Genomic DNA, 19,610 nt, shown 5'->3' with positions numbered 1-19,610 from the left:
TTATCGTTTTCTTGTACACAAATCTCAAATACCTGATATTCCCAAGAATACGATAATGGAATCAAGAAATGCTTCGTTCTTTGAACACATGTTTCCATGCAAATCTAAGGAAGAACCAAGTTCATCCAAAAGATTATATGAAACAATGGATGAAGAACAAGAGCTTGATCAAGACATTGAACCTAGACGTAGCAAGAGAGCTAGGACTGAGAAATCCTTTGGTCCGGATTTCATCACTTTCATAATGGAAAGTGAACCTGTATAAAGCCAGATTGGTAATTAAAGGATACCATCAACGTGAAGGGCTTGATTACTTTGACACATATTCTTCTGTATCGAGAATAACCTCTATTCGTGTGATACTTGCGATTGCCGCATTGCGGAATCTTGAAGTACACCAAATGGACGTAAAGACAGCCTTTCTAAATGGAGATTTAGAAGAGGAAGTTTACATGGAACAACCTGAGGGATTTTCTGCGACTGGGCAAGAAAATAAGGTATGTAAATTGGTGAAGTCTCAGTATGGCTTAAAACAAGCACCAAAGCAATGGCACGAAAAATTTGATAAGGCCATGATGGAAAGTGGATTTAAATTCAGTGAATGTGACAAATGTGTATACATAAAGAACACTGAAATGGGATATGTCATTTTATGTCTTTACGTAGATGACATACTTATAATTGGAAGTAATGATAAGATGATCAAATCCACCAAGAAGTTATTGAACTCAAGATTTGACATGAAAGATTTGGGCTTAGCCGATGTAATCCTTGGAATTAAAATCCATAGAACATCAGAAGGGCTAATCCTAAGTCAGTCACATTATGTTGATAAAATACTTGAGAAATTCAATAACAATGACTCTGCATTAGCTAGAACCCCGATAGATACCAATCAGCATCTATCAAAGAATCGAGGTGAAAGTATGTCTCAATTAGAATACTCTCGAGTCATTGGAAGTCTGATGTACTTAATGAGTTGTACAAGACCAGACATAGCCTATGCAGTAAGCAAATTGAGTAGATTCACGAGTAATCCAGGAGTTGAACACTGGAAAGCAATTATCAGATTGCTAAGATACTTACGGTACACTCGTGATCATGGGCTGTACTATACAAGATATCCTGCTGTTATTGAAGGATACAGTGATGCGAATTGGATATCTGATATGAAAGATTCAAAATCTACAAGTGGATTTATATTCACTTTAGGAGGTGCAGCAATTGCGTGGAAGTCTTCTAAACAAACTGTAATAGCCAGATCCACGATGGAATCTGAGTTCATAGCCCTTGACAAGTGTGGTGAAGAGGCTGAATGGCTGCGTCATTTTTTAGAAGATGTTCCAGGATGGGAAAAACCTGTGCCGGCTATATGCATACATTGTGACAGCCAATCTGCGATTGGTAGGGCACAAAATAATATGTATAATGGTAAGTCTAGGCATATACGTCGTAGACATAATACCATTAGACAACTACTCTCAACTGGAGTTATCTCTGTTGACTATGTAAAGTCAAAGGATAATATAGCGGATCCGCTAACCAAAAGGTTAAACAGAGAGTTAGTTGCGAAAATATCAAGGGGAATGGGGCTCAAGCCTATAGAATAAATTGGTGTGAAGGAAAACCCAACCTACGCTGACTGGAGATCCCAAGAACTAGGTTCAATGGGACAACCTAATCGCACTAATTTGGAGAATCATTGTGGGGGTTATCCCTAGTCCATTCCTACTATGAAACAGTGAATGTTGAGGATAAGCTTACGGCTTTTAATGATTCTGACGAGAAGCAATATAGAATCACCTATGTGAGAGAGAAGTGGGGCCGCTTCGAAAGAATTGCAGGGCTCAATTCTAGACCCTCTTGCAGAACCAGGAATGTGTTCATGGCCAAAACGAACACAATCATGAGAACTGAATAGTATTAGGAAGAGTCTTGTGTGAAGTATATCTTAACTCACACAAACGGCTGTACAGTTCAAAGACATCATGTCTACTGTCAACCAGTGAATTATTATGCTTTCACAAGGGAAGGTTCAAAGGATAATACCTACCTATCCTATGCAAGATTCAACTGTTGAACTTTATCACGAAAATCGTTGAATATCTTTCAATTTTCATTCATGTGGGGGATTGTTGGACTTATAAAGGCTTATTGGGCTTGTTCTTTGAATGAGAAATTGGACAAGGCCTAGTAGATGGCAAGTGGGAAATGTCCCACATTGGAAAATGAACTTAGCATTGGTGAGTTTATATAGTGTTACACTTTATGGAGGTGTAACAATGATTGGTCAAGAGGCTCTCTCTCGCGCGCACAGGCGCAGGGGGGGGGGTGCAAATCATGGGTCCGATTTGCAGTGGAAAAAGGCTTGACTTGTGTGCAAGCGTACGAGCGCGACCTGGGTGCGTCGATATAAGTGCCTATAAATAGAGGCAGCCTCGAGTCTTTCAGAAATACCAACACACTCTCCTACTTTCTGTTATTTCGACGCTTTGCTTGTTCTGTTGTCTCGGCTGCTGCTCTTTTCTCGTTCTGTCTCGTGATAAAGTTCAGGTACATTTCAGTTCGCCTTTGTGGTATCTCGTGCTAAGGTACTGCTGGTTGTTCCGTTGTATCCTGGGAAACAGACGTCCAAGTTCATCCTCGAAGCACGCCGGAGGGGACGAATCTGTTTTAAGGACACTGTATTACATACAGACCTCGGTTTGCTTTACTTTTGCATTGTGCTTCTGTTTAGTTCGTGATACTAGCTCGCTGTTTTTTAAGTCCCTTTCTGTTTGTGCATACATTTTGTGTAACAATATCTTCATCCGAAAGTCCCTCACCAGTTACATAATCTCTCAAGTAAGCTGGAGCTTGTCGAATTCGTCCTCCCCTTTCATTAGTTTCTATTGATGCACTTGTAGAGGCTGAACTCGATTCATCATTTTCTCCAACACTGGTTCCTTCAACATTATATTCAACAGAACAATTGTCATCATCTCCCTATTCCAAACCCACCAAGCTCTGTTTATCAAACTCCTTATCTCAGTCCCATTGTTTCAGCTCTTCAAAAATGACATCGCGACTTAAGTTAATCCTTTTTAAGGTAGGATCATATAGTTGTATGCCTTTGATTATTCAAAGGCTCCTAATAAAGCACAAGAAAAACTCTTGATGCCCAACTTTGTCCTTGGTTCATCACGAATATGCACATGTGAGACGCATCCAAAAACTCGGAAATGATCCACATAAGGTTTTATTCCACATGTAGTATAACATCTTTTACTGCTAACATAGGACTTTTATTCAGAACATAAATAGCCCCATTTACAGCTTCAGGTTAAAAAAATTGGCATTTTTTTCTCGGACCACATCTCACCAAATTCATCGCCATTCAGTGTTCTCGTTCCGCCACTCGGTTTTGTTGAGGAGTATATGTTGCTGTCATTTGTCTCTTAATACCATGCTCCTTGCAGAACTCATTAAATTTTTTAGAATTAAATTCCCTACCACTATCAGTACATAAGCATTTAATAGATGAACTATTTTCATTTTCAACAAGTTTCTCAAGACATTTGAACATGTTGAATGCTTCAGACTTCTCATTCAAGAAATATATTCATTCTTCCTACTAAAATCATCTATGAAGCATATTGAGTACATTTTCTTACTGTTTGAAGTTGGATAGATTGGACCGCAAATATCTACGTGGAGTAATTTTCTGTAGCTCTCCATGTGCCTTTTATGGAAATAGGGTCTCTATATTGTTTCCGCATCATGCAATCAGTACAAGTCACATCTGATGTAGGAAGTAGTGGAAGACCATGAACCATTTTCTTTGTATGTAGTGTTTTTAAGCATTTTTGGCTTAACCTGCAGTGCCAAAGCTGAGCTAAATCTGACGTACTTGTGTGAAAGCATATCCCCTTTCTTCTTTTCAAACTGAGAGGTAGCCATTAAAATGAACATTCGAGTGGCTGTTATCTTGGGAAAGAAAAGAGAATCTCTCAAATGTTGCGAGTTAACGATGGGCCTTGTGAAGTGGACTTTTATGCGCTTCTAAATAAAGAAGTAGTTATTGTAGCAAAATATGTCTGTATACCTTAGTAAGATTAAAATTTGGAAAGATCCCCAATTGTTGCATATATGCACTGTGGCTACCTTATTGTTTCTAATTTACACACTATCCCATCCTTTTAGAAATGTGGACAGGTTCATGGATATGGAACCATTCAGCATCAGTCATCTTTGATGTGTTTAATTGTTTTTACCTGTTTGTTGCAGGGAATTGACCAAGTTTTTCTATATTGAGGGGGATAGTAACATGACAAAGGTTGTGGGGCGTCTTATTGGTACACCTGACTTGAAACTAGGCTCTGATTTTGTAAAAGTGGCACCTGAAAAATGCCAGTGGAATCTTGTTGGAAGAAGGTCTCTAGTGGATGGAGTAGCTGTTGAACGTTGGGCTTTGTTAGATTTTACCAAAGGTGATCGATTTAATATCCTTCACACGGATGCTTTTTTCAATAGTTCGAGGAGTCGTAGTAAAACCTTGGTATGCGTATGGTAGAGCCTCATTTGTGCCATGCTACTCATATGAATGAATTATCTGATGCTAATCTGCTTGAGAAGCTCCTTCGGAATGATGTTGCGGAAGATAGTGGAATCGGGAAAGGAAACTTACAAATGATTGTTTGTGTTATGGCTAGAAAAGATCCCGGGTAACAGAGACACAGATCGGTGTGGTGACCCATTGTTGCTTGTCCTCTAATTTCTATATGGGAAAGGAACAAGAACTGGCAAATCTTTGTCTCAAAATCAATGCTAAACTCGGGGGCAGTAATTTTGAACTAAAGGGAGCTTCCTCCTTTTGGTGTTGAAAATCATGTGATGTTCTTAAACGGAGCCGATGTAAATCATCCAACCCCATGAACTCATCATACCCCTCAATAGCTGCAGTCGTTGGTACTGTTAACTGGCCTGCCGTGAATCGATGTCTTGCTATGGTGATCCCCCAGACCCACCGCCAGGAAAAGATTTCGAAATTTGGTGACATTTGCCGTGATTTGGTCGATATCTACGCTCTTCACAACAATGTTAAGCCTAACAAGCTCGTGGTCTTTCGTGATGATGTTAGTGAGGGGCAATTTGGAATGGTGCTCGCTGAGGAGCTATTTGATCTTAAGAAGGCCATTTATGATGACGAGTACCAGCCAAGGATCACTCTCATTGTTGCTCAAAAACGCCACCAGACTAGTCTTTTTCCTGAAAATGCAAGTGATGGAGCTTCTGGCAATATCCCGCCAGGAACTGTGCTGGATGCAAAAATTGTTCACCCTTTTGATTTCGACTTCTATCTCTACAGCCATTATGACAGTATGGAGACGAGCAAGCCGTCACACTACTATGTGCTTTGGGATGAGAATGGCTTTTCATCTGATGACTTGCAGGAACTGATATACGATATGTGCGTCACCTTTGTTCGGTGCACAAAGCCCGTGTCACTTGTGCCGCCTGTGTACTATGCTGATCTTGTGGCATACAGAGGGCGTATGTTTCAAGAATCAGTTACGGAGACTCAGTTTATCTTTGTTTGAGGGAAAGCTACGTCCAATCTCCTCCTCTGATACTGATGGTGGAGTTTGTGCGTGAATCTAATGGAGTCTGCTTTATTTTTTACTGCTTTATCGTGTGGTGTTGTTTGTAGGTATGAGTGAGCTGCGCTGTTTGCTTTCGGTTGTCAACTTTGTTTATTTATTTTGGATTTTGAACTGTTATATCTCTGCTTTGGGATAAGCAATCAAATCAACTAATTGCCAATTGCTGGAGAAATAAATGGACACAGGGTTGGTAGAAGAAAACAAAAACTTGTGTGAGACGATCTTATTAGTTGTATTTTGTGAGTCAGATCTCTTATTTGGATCATCCATGAAAAAGTATTATTTTTATGCTAAGAATATTATTTTTTATTGTTAATATCGTTAGAGTTGACTCGTCTTTCATGAGACCGTCTCACAAGAGACCAACTCAAAAAGAAAATGAAAAGGGAAGTATGGTAATTTAATTTGATGGGCCAAGTAGGCTACCAAAATGGCTCGATAATACCCACACACACAAAAAATCTCTATAAAATTTTAAAAATATTCACGTTTTCAATCGGAATTTATTTAAAAACAACCAGCATTTAATTCTGGCTAAATCGATAGTTTCCATAATTTTAATATCAAATTATCAAACAAATAAAAAATATACTTAAATTGAATCAATTAAATATAATTTTTCGAAATTTTGTTGGCCCTACCTAAGTATTCGTGGTTCTTTAAGTCAACGGAAATTTAAAAAAAATAAAAAATTGGCCGATTTTTATTTTTATTTTTTTTCAAATTATTCTCTGGGTTTTGGGTTTGAGCACCACAAAAAAAAAATACTTAATAACGATGTTCGTTGAATAGTTAAAACCGAAAAATCTATTGAACCGTAAATTTCGATTTATTTAGTTCGATTTTGAATTTTGGGAATTTGGTTTTTAAATTTGAAAAATCACAAAATCGAATTGACCATTTTACATATAGCATATACTAAAATAGTTAAAAGTTTTATATATAATTTATTAAAATAGATAAAAGGGTAGCATTTCTCCATTCAAAAGGTCATCTACTTTAATACAAAATATTTACTTGATGTTTATTTAATCATTTTGTTATATTTTTGTTATCGAATCTTGATATTTTTAGATATTTTAAAACAATATTTAATTTGTACTAATAATTTATTCTCCAACATAAAATTAATCTATTAATTAAACCATATAAATCGAGTCGAATTAACCGAATCGTAATACAAGAAAATCGAACCAAACAGAAATTAAATGGTTGGGTAATTCGGATTACAAAAATCAATTGAGGCTCAATACCAGCACAAGCTGCTAATTGCTGTACAACAAACACAAAAGCACTGCATATAATAAAATGACAGGGACTTTACTATATTTTACGTTGAAATAAAAAGTGATTTTCGATTCAAGAAAATGGATCCATTGAACTTGAAGTGGAGGTGATATGTGAAATAAGCTCCTCAGCCGTCCATGTTACATCGGAAAGCCGGCCTAGGCAACCAAGAACTCCTTTATCCAAAGGCGACGTAGCAAAATAATCTGATACAAAAAAGAAAAAAATCGAATCCCACTAATATGTGTAGTCTGTTATTTAGACCATATGAAAAAAGTGGAAAGAAAAGGGATTTATGAGGTAACCTGTGCCCTTTGTAAGAGTTAGCAGAGAAAATGAAACAAGAACCCTTTCCTCAAGAGCACTGTCGTGATTCAAGGACTGTATCAACTGTGGCACAAGGATTGAGCATGCTGCATATTGAAGCTCTTTGTCTTCTAGGAGACGGAAGCCACAGCTCATCCAGCAGACAGTCACCAGGCTTGCTCTTGCAAGACATGGGATTCCGCTGCCTATTGAATTCGAGAGTGAAGAAATTAATCTTGTGTTTCCCTTGCTAAGCAACACCATTGCTGCTTTGCTTTGCAAATTTTCCGTCGTTTTATCCTCTTCACCCTGATAATTTGAAGGATTAGATTAGACAAGACTCATTTGCTTAAAAAATAAAGGAAAGAACAAAAAAATGTTGCGGATAGATACCAGGTTTAGGAATCCATGTATATCAGAATCCATTCCATAACATGAAGTTTCACTGTTCTCGTCGAAGCCTGCTGTTCTTAACAGCCATTTCTCCACCTCTGGCTCGCCGGTGTAAGAAAAGTGCCCGCCCAGAATCAACAGTGCCCTTGCTGTCTTCTCCTGCACCCTCTCGTCGAACACCCTACAATCTAGTGCTTTTACAATGGCATCTATTGCCTCTTCTCTGTATATACTACATTCCAAAGGATCACCCTGGAACCATACAAGCAGTTTGCATAAAATAATACTTTACATTCTAATTTTTTTATTAAGATTACCGTGAGCTCACCATAAGATCTAGCTGTAGCAATATCACTGCAATGATGGCACACTCTTGCAGTCGAGCCTTTTGGAGGCATAGCAACAAAATATGCATTGTGTTTAAGCAGTCCCACCCTTTTGTTAGCGCGCTTAAGGACTCCATTCTTTGTTTTCTCCTGGTATTTCAAAAAATTATGTAAAAGCTGCCCACCACTAAAAAAATAACAACAAAAGGATTTGAGATTTTGACAAACATACCTGTTAAGGCAAAGTGACTCTGTCAGCAACTCAAGAGCACGCCCTTGAGATTTTGTGTGCTTCCCTTGAACTAAGAGTGATAAAATTGTGTCTTTTCTCGAGTTTTTCGCTAAATAGTGTCGACAACTTCCATTGGCTTGAATGCAATAATAAATAACAGAAGCAGCTTCGCTTTTCTCAAAAGTTTTCCCTTCATCCATCCTCCTTACTAATAAACCTAATCCGCCAAGTGAAATTAACTGTCTAGCATTCTCGAGATTTTTATCTTCGTTAAAACCGGTTAAGAGTTGGTCTAGGAAGTAATATGCTGCTTCATGAGGGCGGCATTTAACAGCGAATAATGTCTGCACATGGTCACCGAATTCCAAAACTCGAAGAACTAATGGAATCCACTCCGAAGATATCATCTGTTTTGCCTTTGGTTTCACTAGATAAAGCAAAACTGCAGCTTTTAGGAATAGGCTGCCACTTCTCAATAGTCTCAGGGAAACATCAAGCTGTGGATCCGAATTCAATATGAATTGTCTAATTGTTTCACTCTTTGTAGCTAACTCTGCCAAAATTGATATAGCCAGCTCCAATATTTCATCTTCATCGGAAACAAACAGAACTTCCATTATTCCTTGTATAACAGATGGCTGTGACAACGAATTTTCGATTCTAGGATCTCCATGAGAATTTAACCAGTATTTGCTAATAGAGCGAATGGCCATTTCACAATCACTCAAGCTCTCTGAAGAGCAAATAGTGGCAATAACTCGAGTCATGTCACCTGACTCAATATGATTCACAGTTCCATCATTCTTAAATTTCTCATAATTCTTCGGCAAATTAACTCCCTTTAAAAAACACACTACTGGTTCAGTCCGGCAAGCCAAAAACCGGAAATAATCTTTTTTCTTTCTGTCAGACCGTAGCTCAACTTCCTGCATTCGATAACTTGGACTTGAAGACTTTAGCTGAACCATGGCTTTCTTCTGCCAATATGAAGAAGATAGTTATGCACTATATAACTAAGTAACCAAAAGTATCTTCCTAAAATTCAAATATTGTGATGACAGTCATTACTCACATCGTCTTCTAGGCTAATAATATTTTCTTCCTCCGTATCCCAATCGTTTTTCAAAGCTCCATTCCTATTGTCAATGTCAATCGACCTCTCCTTTGGAATGGGGCCAAAGACTTCTTGATATCTATGAGGATTAAAGAAATGGTAAATGCATGCTAATGGACGAAAAAAATTTACTTTAAAAATGGATACAATTGGTGCAAACTCACAGTGATTTATTGCTCAAAGGGAAATGAGAATTAACCGAATCTGCAGATCTCCTTCTTGAACTCGCATTGCTCAGTTTTGAAGGCAAAGGGATTGAAGGAATAGATGGGGCTTGAGCGCCAATTTTGAGCCACTCTTTGTAGTACAGAGCAAACTTCATTGTCCCAGTATCCATCTGATCATTGTATAGCTCGTTCAAAGCTTTAATCTTTTTGTCATTTTGGTCGTAATCGGAAACAGAAAGAAACTCAAGCTCTTTAGTGTACCAAATCTTGAGATGGAGAAGGTGGGGAAGAAAGAAATGCTCCCAAAGTTCCGGAAGCAAGCGTGTTCGAGCAAGAAACGGCGAATCGCAGAAAACCTGCAGCAGGTGCCGAGCTGAAATTCTGTCATTTCTTACGATTTTGTAGACTATCGATAAGTAAAGCTGCGCACAAGCAGAGAGACAAGAATTGGGTGTTCCACAAGTTGAAGCATTATTTCTTGAATTCTTGGGATTCAGCGACGCTACAAAATCAAAAAGTTTGATCGATTTTTGCAAAGAATCTAAATCCATTCCCTTCTTGGCGTCGTATTTCTCAACCAATCTTTCGATGCTCTGAATTCCCAACTCCATGTGAGCAAAAATGTCGTTATCCGAATGTTTCTTCCTCCTCGCGAAGCAAGAATAACACTTTTCTCGTACGCTCTCACGGAAATTCTTGTCTCTCAAATACTGGCCAACGTATCCATTCAAAATTGATATCATAGCTTTAATCGCAACATCATCAATGACGGGCTCATCTCTCCGAGGAACATTCCCTTCAGATACCGATCTCGTGTAGTTCGATCTTTCGGAACCCGACCCTCCTCTTCTTGACGATAAAACAGAAGAACTCTTGTGTGAAAGTGCCCTCTCAGCTCTCTGTAACGAGGAATCAAAGCTTCTCCTGTCATGGCAGATGTATATAGGCAGTGCAATGGACTCTTCTTGAGCATTAACATCCTTAAACTTCACCTTTTTCGGCGGTTTCCGCAATTTTTGGCGCTGGAACCCCTCTTCGGACAGAAGTTTATGGAGGGATGCCATGGTTTTTGTGACTATTGCAGTGAATATGGGCCTGAAACAATTAGATAACAAAACGACAGAGCTATAGACGAACTCCGTGAGCTGATCGAATGTCGAATAAATAGGACAAGAATGAATTCGCCACGAAAACACACATGTCCAATAGTGTTACTCTTCGCCTCCATAAAACTTTTAACTCCGAATTTGTTTCATTAGTCGGAACTTCCATTTCAATGAAAATACCAATAACCCGGGATTTTATCCCTTTTAATCATACATTCTCCCGAACTCCAGTGTTTGTATTGGCGATAACTTGCGCAAGTTCTTGTTTAAAACTCTCAGTTTCTTGCGCGCTCCACCTTCTCTAATATCACTCGAAATCATTTAGGTAGTGTCGGAAGAATTTCAAATCTAGTTTTGTTATTTAAAAAATTAAGACAATAAACTTTAAATTCGACTTCAACATTTTCATGCAGTATTTCGTGTTAATAAATATGAATTTTAAGTTATTATGTTATTTGAAATCTATTTTATTTTATATTACCAACTTGTAAATGATGTGAAAATTTAATATTTGTAAACAATAAAATTAATCGAAATTTCTTGAATTTCAAATTAATTTATCCAAATATACCCTGAATTATAATCATAATGATTTTAGGTGCGCTTCTAATTATAGTTCAAAGTTTAATCTTTTATGATTTAACATGATAAATTCCGGATTTATATTGATTTTTCACCGCAAACTTTGTCGGGCAAAAAGTGACTTCTCAAATCATGTTTTTTGTGAGGCCTGAGGCCGAAGAGGGCGGGGGGTGATCGCTGGTAATGGATTGTACAGTTGAAGAGGACTTAAAAGATTTGATTGGTACTACTCATATCAAGAATATGCATCTTCTTTTCGGTAGCTTATCACATAAGAACTCCAAAATTAAGCGTGCTTGACTTGGGGGAATTTTGGGATGGGTGACCTCCTAGGAAGAAAATTTCTTCCCAGGATGCGTGTGAGTGAGGACATAAGCACGCTGAGGAATTTTGGAATGGGTGACCTCCTGGGAAGTTTCTTCTCAAGATGCGTGTAAGTGAAAACATAAGTACGGTGAAAAGATCCGTCTTGATACAGTGAGGATACTCGCCGAATCTGGGGCGTTACATTTTTCATTCATACATTTTCACCATCAACAAAGAAGAAAAACCAACCATCAAAATTGTTTATGGGAAGAGAGGAAATAAATCAATACAAGGGTGAGAAAAATAGTGCGATATTGAGCAAGTGGTGGGTGAAGTATTTGGACAAAGGTAAGTGAATGCGTGGCTGGATATAAAGCTGTGGAGCTCTCAAACTAGTTGGCCATGGGGAAAAAAAATGTAATACCAAAACCAAAATTTGTCTTCAACCTTAATACACTTGAACTGCTAACTCAGTGGAGGGGCCCCGCTTCTTCATTCATCAGATTCCCCGTTTCCAAAGTAATCTTCCCTTTCCATGAAAATTCAACACAATTGACTCTTCCAATTTCCATGCTTCTACAATAATTCGATTCTTTCTTTTTCAAGAAAATAATCATTCAAATCGATTGCCCATATTGAGAAATGTAAATGTTTTTCATACTTTTGTTTTGTAATAATCGATTTTCATGCTATTTCTGTGAATAACAATTGGAATGTTACTCTAAATATAGCATAGACTCGAGTCACTCGATCATTACGGTGGTATTATTATTTCCCTGATTTTCGTTGTCCTTTTTTTGTCCCTTCCTCTTGTTTTTTACAGTCCTCTTACCTATTCTCATACATGCATGCATACGTCTAGGTAAGGAAACATGACCTTTCATTGTCCTATCTTATCTAGTAATGAAAAATTGGCTGAAATCAAGCCGAATATGTATAATTTAATGAAATCTCTAACGCAGGCCCAATATTTCAAGCAATGGAGCCGAGCCTTCCACGGCCCACTTATATTGCAATTTTGGACTTGGGTGGCAGCGGCTAAAAAAATTTAAAGTAACATTTTTTAAAAGAGGTATTAGTATCCACCGTATAGAAATATACCTAGTCAAAGGTTAGGTATGATCCCGACCCAAACTGGAGCTGACCGACCCGTTAACGGGTTAACGGGTTTGACTCGGAACCGCGACCGAAACAGTCCGAAGACGGACTGAGGCGGTTTGTTTCAACCTACCCGTGCAGGCACTGGAGCTGACCGACCCGTTAACCCGTTAACGGGTTTGACTCGGAACCGCGACCGAAACAGTCCGAAGACAGACTGAGGCGGTTTGTTTCAACCTACCCGTGCAGGCAGTGCCTGCACGGGCAATGAACGGCCCGGATCACTCCACATGAGTGATCCGGGCCCACCTCCCTGTAAAAAAAATAAATAAAAATTGGCTCGAAAAAATCCGAGCCGTTGGATCGATCCCTGCAGGCAGTGCCCGCAGGGGTAGGGTCGACCGAACCGACTGAGGCAATCTGATTCCGATTTACGGTTTAAAAAAAAAAAAAGAACTGTGACCCGTCTGGTTGGATGGGTCTACATAGCGGGTCATGTAATAATTTTTTTTAAAAAAAAATTATTAGTGTTGCAAATTTATTTTTTTCTATTTTTCTCTTATAAAGACCCCTCGTCCTTTCATTTTTTTCATACAATTTTCTCTGAATCTATAATTCACAATTCTTTATTGATTCTCAAAATATCATGTCTATGTTATTAGTTTATGTAAATTGTAGTTTTATTTTTATTATTACTTCAATTTCATATTTATACGATCACAAATGGCTGGAGCGGGATCATGTTGTAGGAGTGGAAAAAGAAAAGGAAAAAAAAAGTGTATCATTTCACTCGAGCTCGAGCATTGCTATAATCTTTCATTCAATGTCGATGGCTATAATCTTTATTTTTCCGATGAAAACATCAAGAAAGAGAAAAAGAGGCTCAACAAACACATCATCATCGATCAAAGTAAAGAAAGTATGAGCAATGTGATGATGCCTAAAAGTAAAACTCGAACGGTGCATCGCCCAAAATATAATATATTAACCAAACATTTCAAAAAGGTGATGCTTTCCTCTGCTGATATGGAAGCCAAATGAAAATATTGTTCGAAAACTTACAAATTTCAACAAGGATGTGGTTATGAAACTTTAACGCGATATGTCGAGAAAAATAATCCCGTGAAAATTGATATTGATCGTTCTCAAATTCGAATTCCGACATTTACTTCTCATCCGGGTAACATTTTTTTTTATTTTCTGAGACTAAATTTAAAGAAGAAACAACTAAGTTTTGTGCATTTGAACAATTTTCTTTTAGTTTAGTGATAAATTATTTTCTGAAAATCGACTTTCTATAAGTACAAATCTTTCTATTAGAAGTATCCCACGAAATACACTCAACGCATATTTAAAAACTTAGTCGTTGAACAAAAAAATTATTAAAAATTTTTTTGGTTTAAATAATAAAGTTCCTTCGTGTGTCGCATAATTTGAGTTATAATTGGCAAAATTATTCATATATGGGTACTTTCATGTCATTGGATTGACAATTCTTAAGACAATAAAAAATATTGCTTACCTATATATATATGTTTGAAAGAAACACACATGACACAAAATATTTATCAACTTATATTTATTATTTCAGAGGAATATGATCTAACTTCTTTTTTCAAATTTTTTAATAATACTAGTCAAATGCTTCTAGTATTAACGAGTTTATTGAAATATGTAAACATCACTAGATGGTAAATTTTTTGTAACGTCCCGAGAATTTGAAGGGTCACGTAAACCACATGCATGCAAGTTGTTAAATTTCTTTGGTATTTTATTAAATTATTTTTAAAGTTTTGAATGCATTTTTATTTCGTTAATTTGTGTTTAAATATTTTTATGCATTTTATGCATAATTCATGCATGGTAGAATTTAATTCATGAAATTTTAAAGGTTCATTCATTAAAAATTTTTAAGTTTCATTTCGCGCTCGAACGAGGACGGAGACCGGTGAATTTTCAGGAAAAATTATTTTATTACATGATTAATTTTTATTAACTAATATAAGGTGTTTTAAATGTATTTTTTCAAGAAATGGGATTTTATTGGGTATTTTTACCCGTGAGATTTTTTTTTATCCGGTACGTAAATTTTATCGTATCGGCGGATTTTTTGAAGGTTCGGAGAATAATTTCAAAATCTTTCCAAAACGAAATATTTTTCGGGAGTATGTTTGGATTTAATGGGCCTACTTTTAATCTTATTGGGCTTAAAACTTTTTTTATTTTAATTGAGGCCTATTAGTGTATAATTTAATTAACCTAAACTACACTTAAACTAAACCTAAACCTCACCAATTATTCTATATCAACCGGACACCCCTCTTTCTCCTTCAGCATTTCATGTGGGTTTTCAGCATCTCCATGGATGAAACTCTCGGCCACTTCAATTCTTGCAATGGATAATTCTACCGGCGCTCGTTCTTCAATCTCCTCGCTTCTATAACATCTAAGGCACGCATTGTATCATTATTTCTGCATCATTCACGTCGTAATATGCTGTCATGTGTGTATTATTTATGCTTGGCTCGGTATTTTCATGACAAATTCTCATGGCTTTGGTTTTCATGATTTAAGTTTGCATCTTCTTGGCATCTCAAGTTTTTTTTAAGGGTTGCAAGGGGACTGCCGATCTGTGGTTTTGTGGGTGATCTTGCTGTGTTTAAGGTGAAATGTTGAAGGAAGTCTATGGAACACTCGGCTATGGGTGAAGGCCGATGGCTTCATGCGTGTGGCTAGGGAAGGGCACGGTTTTGGGGTAGATTAAGTGCAAGGGCTGAACCAGCAACTCGAGGACTGATCTGAGCCATGGACTCGACTCTTGAGGGTCTGAGTCAAGACCTGGAGAGGTTCAAGACCTACTGGAACGATCCACAAAGTCGATCGAGCTGCGGGTAGGAGGTTTGGTCGCATGGTGCGCTTGAGGTGATAGGCGATCGTGCGAGTTGTGCTTCTTGCATGAGGGTGTAGCCGTGGTTCCTTTGGGTTCAGTAGAGTCCTGGTGTGGTCTAGGAGAGGTGAGTCAAGAGCTGGAAGGGCGTGGTGGGCTAGGAACGAAACAATGGGTAGTTAGCTCACTAAGGATGAGGCGCCTTGTGCTGTGATTTTCAGCAGCATACAGCAGGGTTCTTAGAGTTCTAAGGGGTTTGAATTGGGTGGATTCATGTCTGGTATGATGTTAGTAGTGGACCATAGGCACTTGGACGAGGGATAAGCTTGGTCCTTGGAGATATAGCTTCATTGGGAGAAGGTGCGATTTCGTTCGGGTTCTACGTATTGGGTTGTATAGAAGCATCACGCTTTGGTGTGGCTTAGTTTAGAAGGTCCCTTACGGTCTTAAAGATGAGATTTAAAGTTTGGACATGGATGATAGGAGGTGGACCGAATTATTAAGGGTGGGAGCCATGTGTGGTTTGTTGATTGCACCAAAAAAAGGGGTGGTGGCTGAGGTTTTAAATGATAGGGGGTAGTGGCCGAAAGCTTATGGATTTAAGGACATAAGTTTTGTAGTAAATGGTTGGTTTAAGTTATGTTTCAAGATGGGGAAATTTTGGTTAAATTTCGAGTCGATTCGGGTTAAAACCGGGACACCGGTCCAAGTTTTAAAACAATTAGGTTAAGTTATGAAATGAACTCGAGTTTACGTCTAGAGATACTTTTAAATATGTTTTTGGATATTTTAAGGAGTTTGGTAAGCTTCGGGTCAATTTTAGAGGTCCAGGGGTGAAATGATAATTTTTGGGTTCCCAAAGGCAAAATGGTCATTTTGCACCTGGGGTGAGATGTTGATCCTGGCAGCGCCCTGAGCACAAATTCATGATATTTTAAATGTTCACGCATCATGATTCACGATTTTTAAGATTTTATAAAAATATACGTTGCATGCTTGAATTTAAAGGAAATTGCATTTATACATGAATTTTATAAGTGATGAAAATGATAATGTTTTGAATGACGGGAATTAGTTGTGGCTATCGAAGTATATCTAAATGTTTAAGACGTATATGTAAATGCTGATGATGATGATGAGGCCTAGGCACAGTGGATGGGTAATCCTGTCACTGATGTCCGACAGCCGCCGGGTACCACGGTTCTATGTATGATGGATCCATCGTAAATGATGAATGATGTACGATAGTCACCTCTAATGAACTGAATTCACCAATGATAAATGATGAAAGATAAATGATGAACGATGAATGATAAATGATGAATGATGAACGATGAATGATGAATGATAAACGATGAATGATGAATGATGATTAACGATGAGCTGTTTTGACACGTCATGATTTTACACGACACGTTTATGTTCATGTTTTAAAGTTCATGAAAGGTATGTTGGCATATGATTTTACACGACACGTTTATGTTCATGTTCTAAAGTTCATGAAAGGTATATTGGCATATGATTTTACACGACACGTTTACGTATATGATGACATGACATGCTTTAATACGATATTATTTTACACGACACGTTTATGTATATGATAACATGAGATGACATGTTTTGATACGTATATGATGATATGAGATGACATGATTTGACACGACATGATTTTATACGACATGTTTATGTTCATGTTTTAAAGTTCATGAAAGGTATGTTGGCATTATGATTTTACACAACACGTTTACGTTATGCTTTTAAGTTCATGAAAGTTATGTTGAGTATGATATTTTTCACTGCTGTGTGCTATGTATATGTACTTGTTATTCCTGGTACAGGCGTGTTGAGTTTATAGACTCACTAGGCGTGTGTGATGCAGGTGAGCTAAATGGTGAGGAAACTGGAGGTGCCGAACTCTGAGTAGGCAGACTTGGTGGGGTGACACGACCCGAGGACCACATGTTTTCCGCATTACGATTTATGAGATTTAGAGGAAATGAATATTTTCATACGTTGATGAGTTTAAGATTTTTACTCGTTTATATTTACGTATGATTTTGGATGAGTTTGATTAATTTAAAATGCACTATTTTTACGGTAAGATAATTACAATTATTTTAAATGTTATTTCGAAAATGTGAGCTTTAAAAAAATATATATTTCCGCATTTTTAAAAATGAGCGAGACGTTTCATTTTTCATATTAGATGTAAATGTCATATTTTAAATTTGTGTGTTCAAGATGAACTAAAAAACATATTCAATCAATTAAGACCGCAATTCATTATTTATGGATACATCCCTTTTTATGAAACAATGGGGAAAATTTTGCAAAATAAATCGTACGAGGCCTAAACGGTTTGCAAGAGACGTTCCAATGCGTTAGAATTTAGCATATAAATTGTTATTACCATCTATTGAATATATATATTTATTATATATATTTTTTCATCAACATGTTTAAACTTGTGATATTTAATTTTTTTCGAATCAATGGAACATATGCACTAATATTTGTAAAATTTCGAAAAAATTTAATAATGTTAAAAACCAATTATCTAATACTTATTTTCTTACTTATCATTTAGTTTTAATACATTGTTGCAACATTGTATGTATTTTTAGTGAACAATTTAAATATAGCGATGCTATTTTAGTTCAATGTATTTATTTCATGCAACAAAATAAGAAAAATATTTAAAAAATCCCTAAAATATTTTTATGTGCTTTTGTTTTAGATCATATACTTAAATTAGATGATTTACAAGAAATGTTAACATTATATTATGATTCTTTAGACCTTATTATGGAAGCCTTTCATAATATTTCATTGATTTTTTTTATATTAAAACTCATTTCGCGATATTCTTTAGACCCTAACATGGAAACGTTCAATGGTTGCAGTGGAACAAGTTCTAAGTATTGGAGAAAATATATTGGATGAGAGACTTTCTAGCTTAAGACCAAAAAATTTGGAAGATGATATTTGTTCAATGATTGGTCAAAATCCGCTAGCCGAACGCAACATATTAAAAGTGATGAAGAATACCAAGACGAAACTGATGGAATATTCGGAACAACGACAGAAAATGCGAGCGAATGTGATTGAGTATAATGAAATGTAATATATTTTTTTATATAAGATGTTAAAAGTTGATGGGCGCAAATAAAGAAGATTTTAGATTTACGTGAAGGACGCGTTAGGGCGGTATATTTTACCTACCCAGTGCTACCCTCTTTAGGTATGCAGACTGCCAACACCAAGGACCTCGCAATAGGATAATAAAAATTGATCGTCCTAATACCATCATAGTGCGACCAGATATTTTTTTAAAAAAAGGTTGGTCTGGACCTCGACCCGGACTCAGACTTGGACCAAAAATAAGTGCCCTGATTTTTGTTAACCCAAACATTATTAATATTATTACTGATACCAATTACCAATTATAGTCTATAGAAGTACAAAGCTTAAGAATGATTCAAGATAAAAATATTTAAAATCTCTAAATTTATATGTAGTAACATATTGTTTATAAATATTTTTGTGAAATTGTCTTATATGTCTATTTATGTGAGACGTGGATCTTTTATCCAATCAGATTTATGAAAAATATTTTTTTTGCTAAAAAAAATTATTTATATAATAAATATGAATCAGATCGATTAGTCCGACTTAATATTGATACGTAAGTAAACATTAATAAGAGACGTACTCTGTATTATCGCTATGCGATTAGCCACAAAAGGTATGAATAGACGTAGAAAATTAAAAAAGACAACAAAAATTTCAAAGTTATAGACATGTTTCAAGAATTGATTGCACAATAAACATTGATGTCCTTACAAAATAATTAATATATATATATATATATATATATGTATGTATATGTATAAGGACATTTTGACGGCCACTTTTTTGACCCAATAAAAGTCGTGAAATAATTTTTTTTTAAAAAAATAGCCTAAAATATACGCAGGAAATGGAATAATAACAAAATAATACGATGATAATGGATGACGTGAGCAAAGCAATCAGTGAGGCATGATATCATCGAAAACGTCACCCAAACTACTTCATCTGCACACCGTCACGCGGCCGACGACGTTTTCGTCCTTGCCCAAAATCCAAGAAATATATATTATTATGATAATAATTATTGCT

At 36.7% G+C, this 19,610-nt stretch overlaps 1 protein-coding gene and 1 pseudogene across 2 annotated transcripts; one reads left to right on the top strand and one right to left on the bottom strand.

The window, feature by feature from the left end:
* The first annotated feature begins 4,191 nt into the window (after positions 1–4,191).
* Positions 4,192–5,579, top strand: LOC142534170 (protein argonaute 2-like; annotated as a pseudogene).
* Positions 5,580–6,826: 1,247 nt separating this feature from the next.
* Positions 6,827–10,872, bottom strand: LOC142534164 (putative E3 ubiquitin-protein ligase LIN). Of its 2 annotated transcripts, none has more exons than XM_075641098.1 (7): positions 9,465–10,872; positions 9,259–9,379; positions 8,187–9,163; positions 7,957–8,101; positions 7,629–7,880; positions 7,235–7,544; positions 6,827–7,135 (listed from the first exon to the last, which is right to left on the bottom strand). In XM_075641098.1, exons 1-7 carry the CDS (start codon positions 10,529–10,531, stop codon positions 7,002–7,004), a joined length of 3,006 nt encoding a protein of 1,001 aa, XP_075497213.1. In that variant the 5' UTR covers positions 10,532–10,872; the 3' UTR covers positions 6,827–7,001. The 2 variants fall into 2 exon arrangements, with proteins under 2 accessions (XP_075497213.1, XP_075497212.1); XM_075641097.1 differs by having other exon boundaries at positions 6,828–7,135; positions 7,957–8,104; positions 9,465–10,870.
* Between the last annotated feature and the right edge of the window lie 8,738 nt (positions 10,873–19,610).

Source organism: Primulina tabacum, unplaced genomic scaffold, assembly GCF_025594145.1.
Source record: "Primulina tabacum isolate GXHZ01 unplaced genomic scaffold, ASM2559414v2 Contig396, whole genome shotgun sequence".
Classification (NCBI taxonomy): domain Eukaryota; kingdom Viridiplantae; phylum Streptophyta; class Magnoliopsida; order Lamiales; family Gesneriaceae; genus Primulina; species Primulina tabacum.
Note: the sequence above shows the minus strand (reverse complement) of the source record. Positions and strands in the feature narration are given on the sequence as shown.

What these genes read in the sequence shown, in the direction of transcription:
- LOC142534164 (XM_075641097.1), bottom strand. Translation starts at nt 10,531, where the DNA reads ATGGCATCCCTCCATAAACTTCTGTCCGAAGAGGGGTTCCAGCGCCAA. An exon ending in CCTTTGAGCAATAAATCACT is followed by an intron (nt 9,380 to 9,464) that starts GTGAGTTTGCAC and finishes TAATCCTCATAG; the next exon opens with ATATCAAGAAGTCTTTGGCC. An exon ending in TTATTAGCCTAGAAGACGAT is followed by an intron (nt 9,164 to 9,258) that starts GTGAGTAATGAC and finishes TCATATTGGCAG; the next exon opens with AAGAAAGCCATGGTTCAGCT.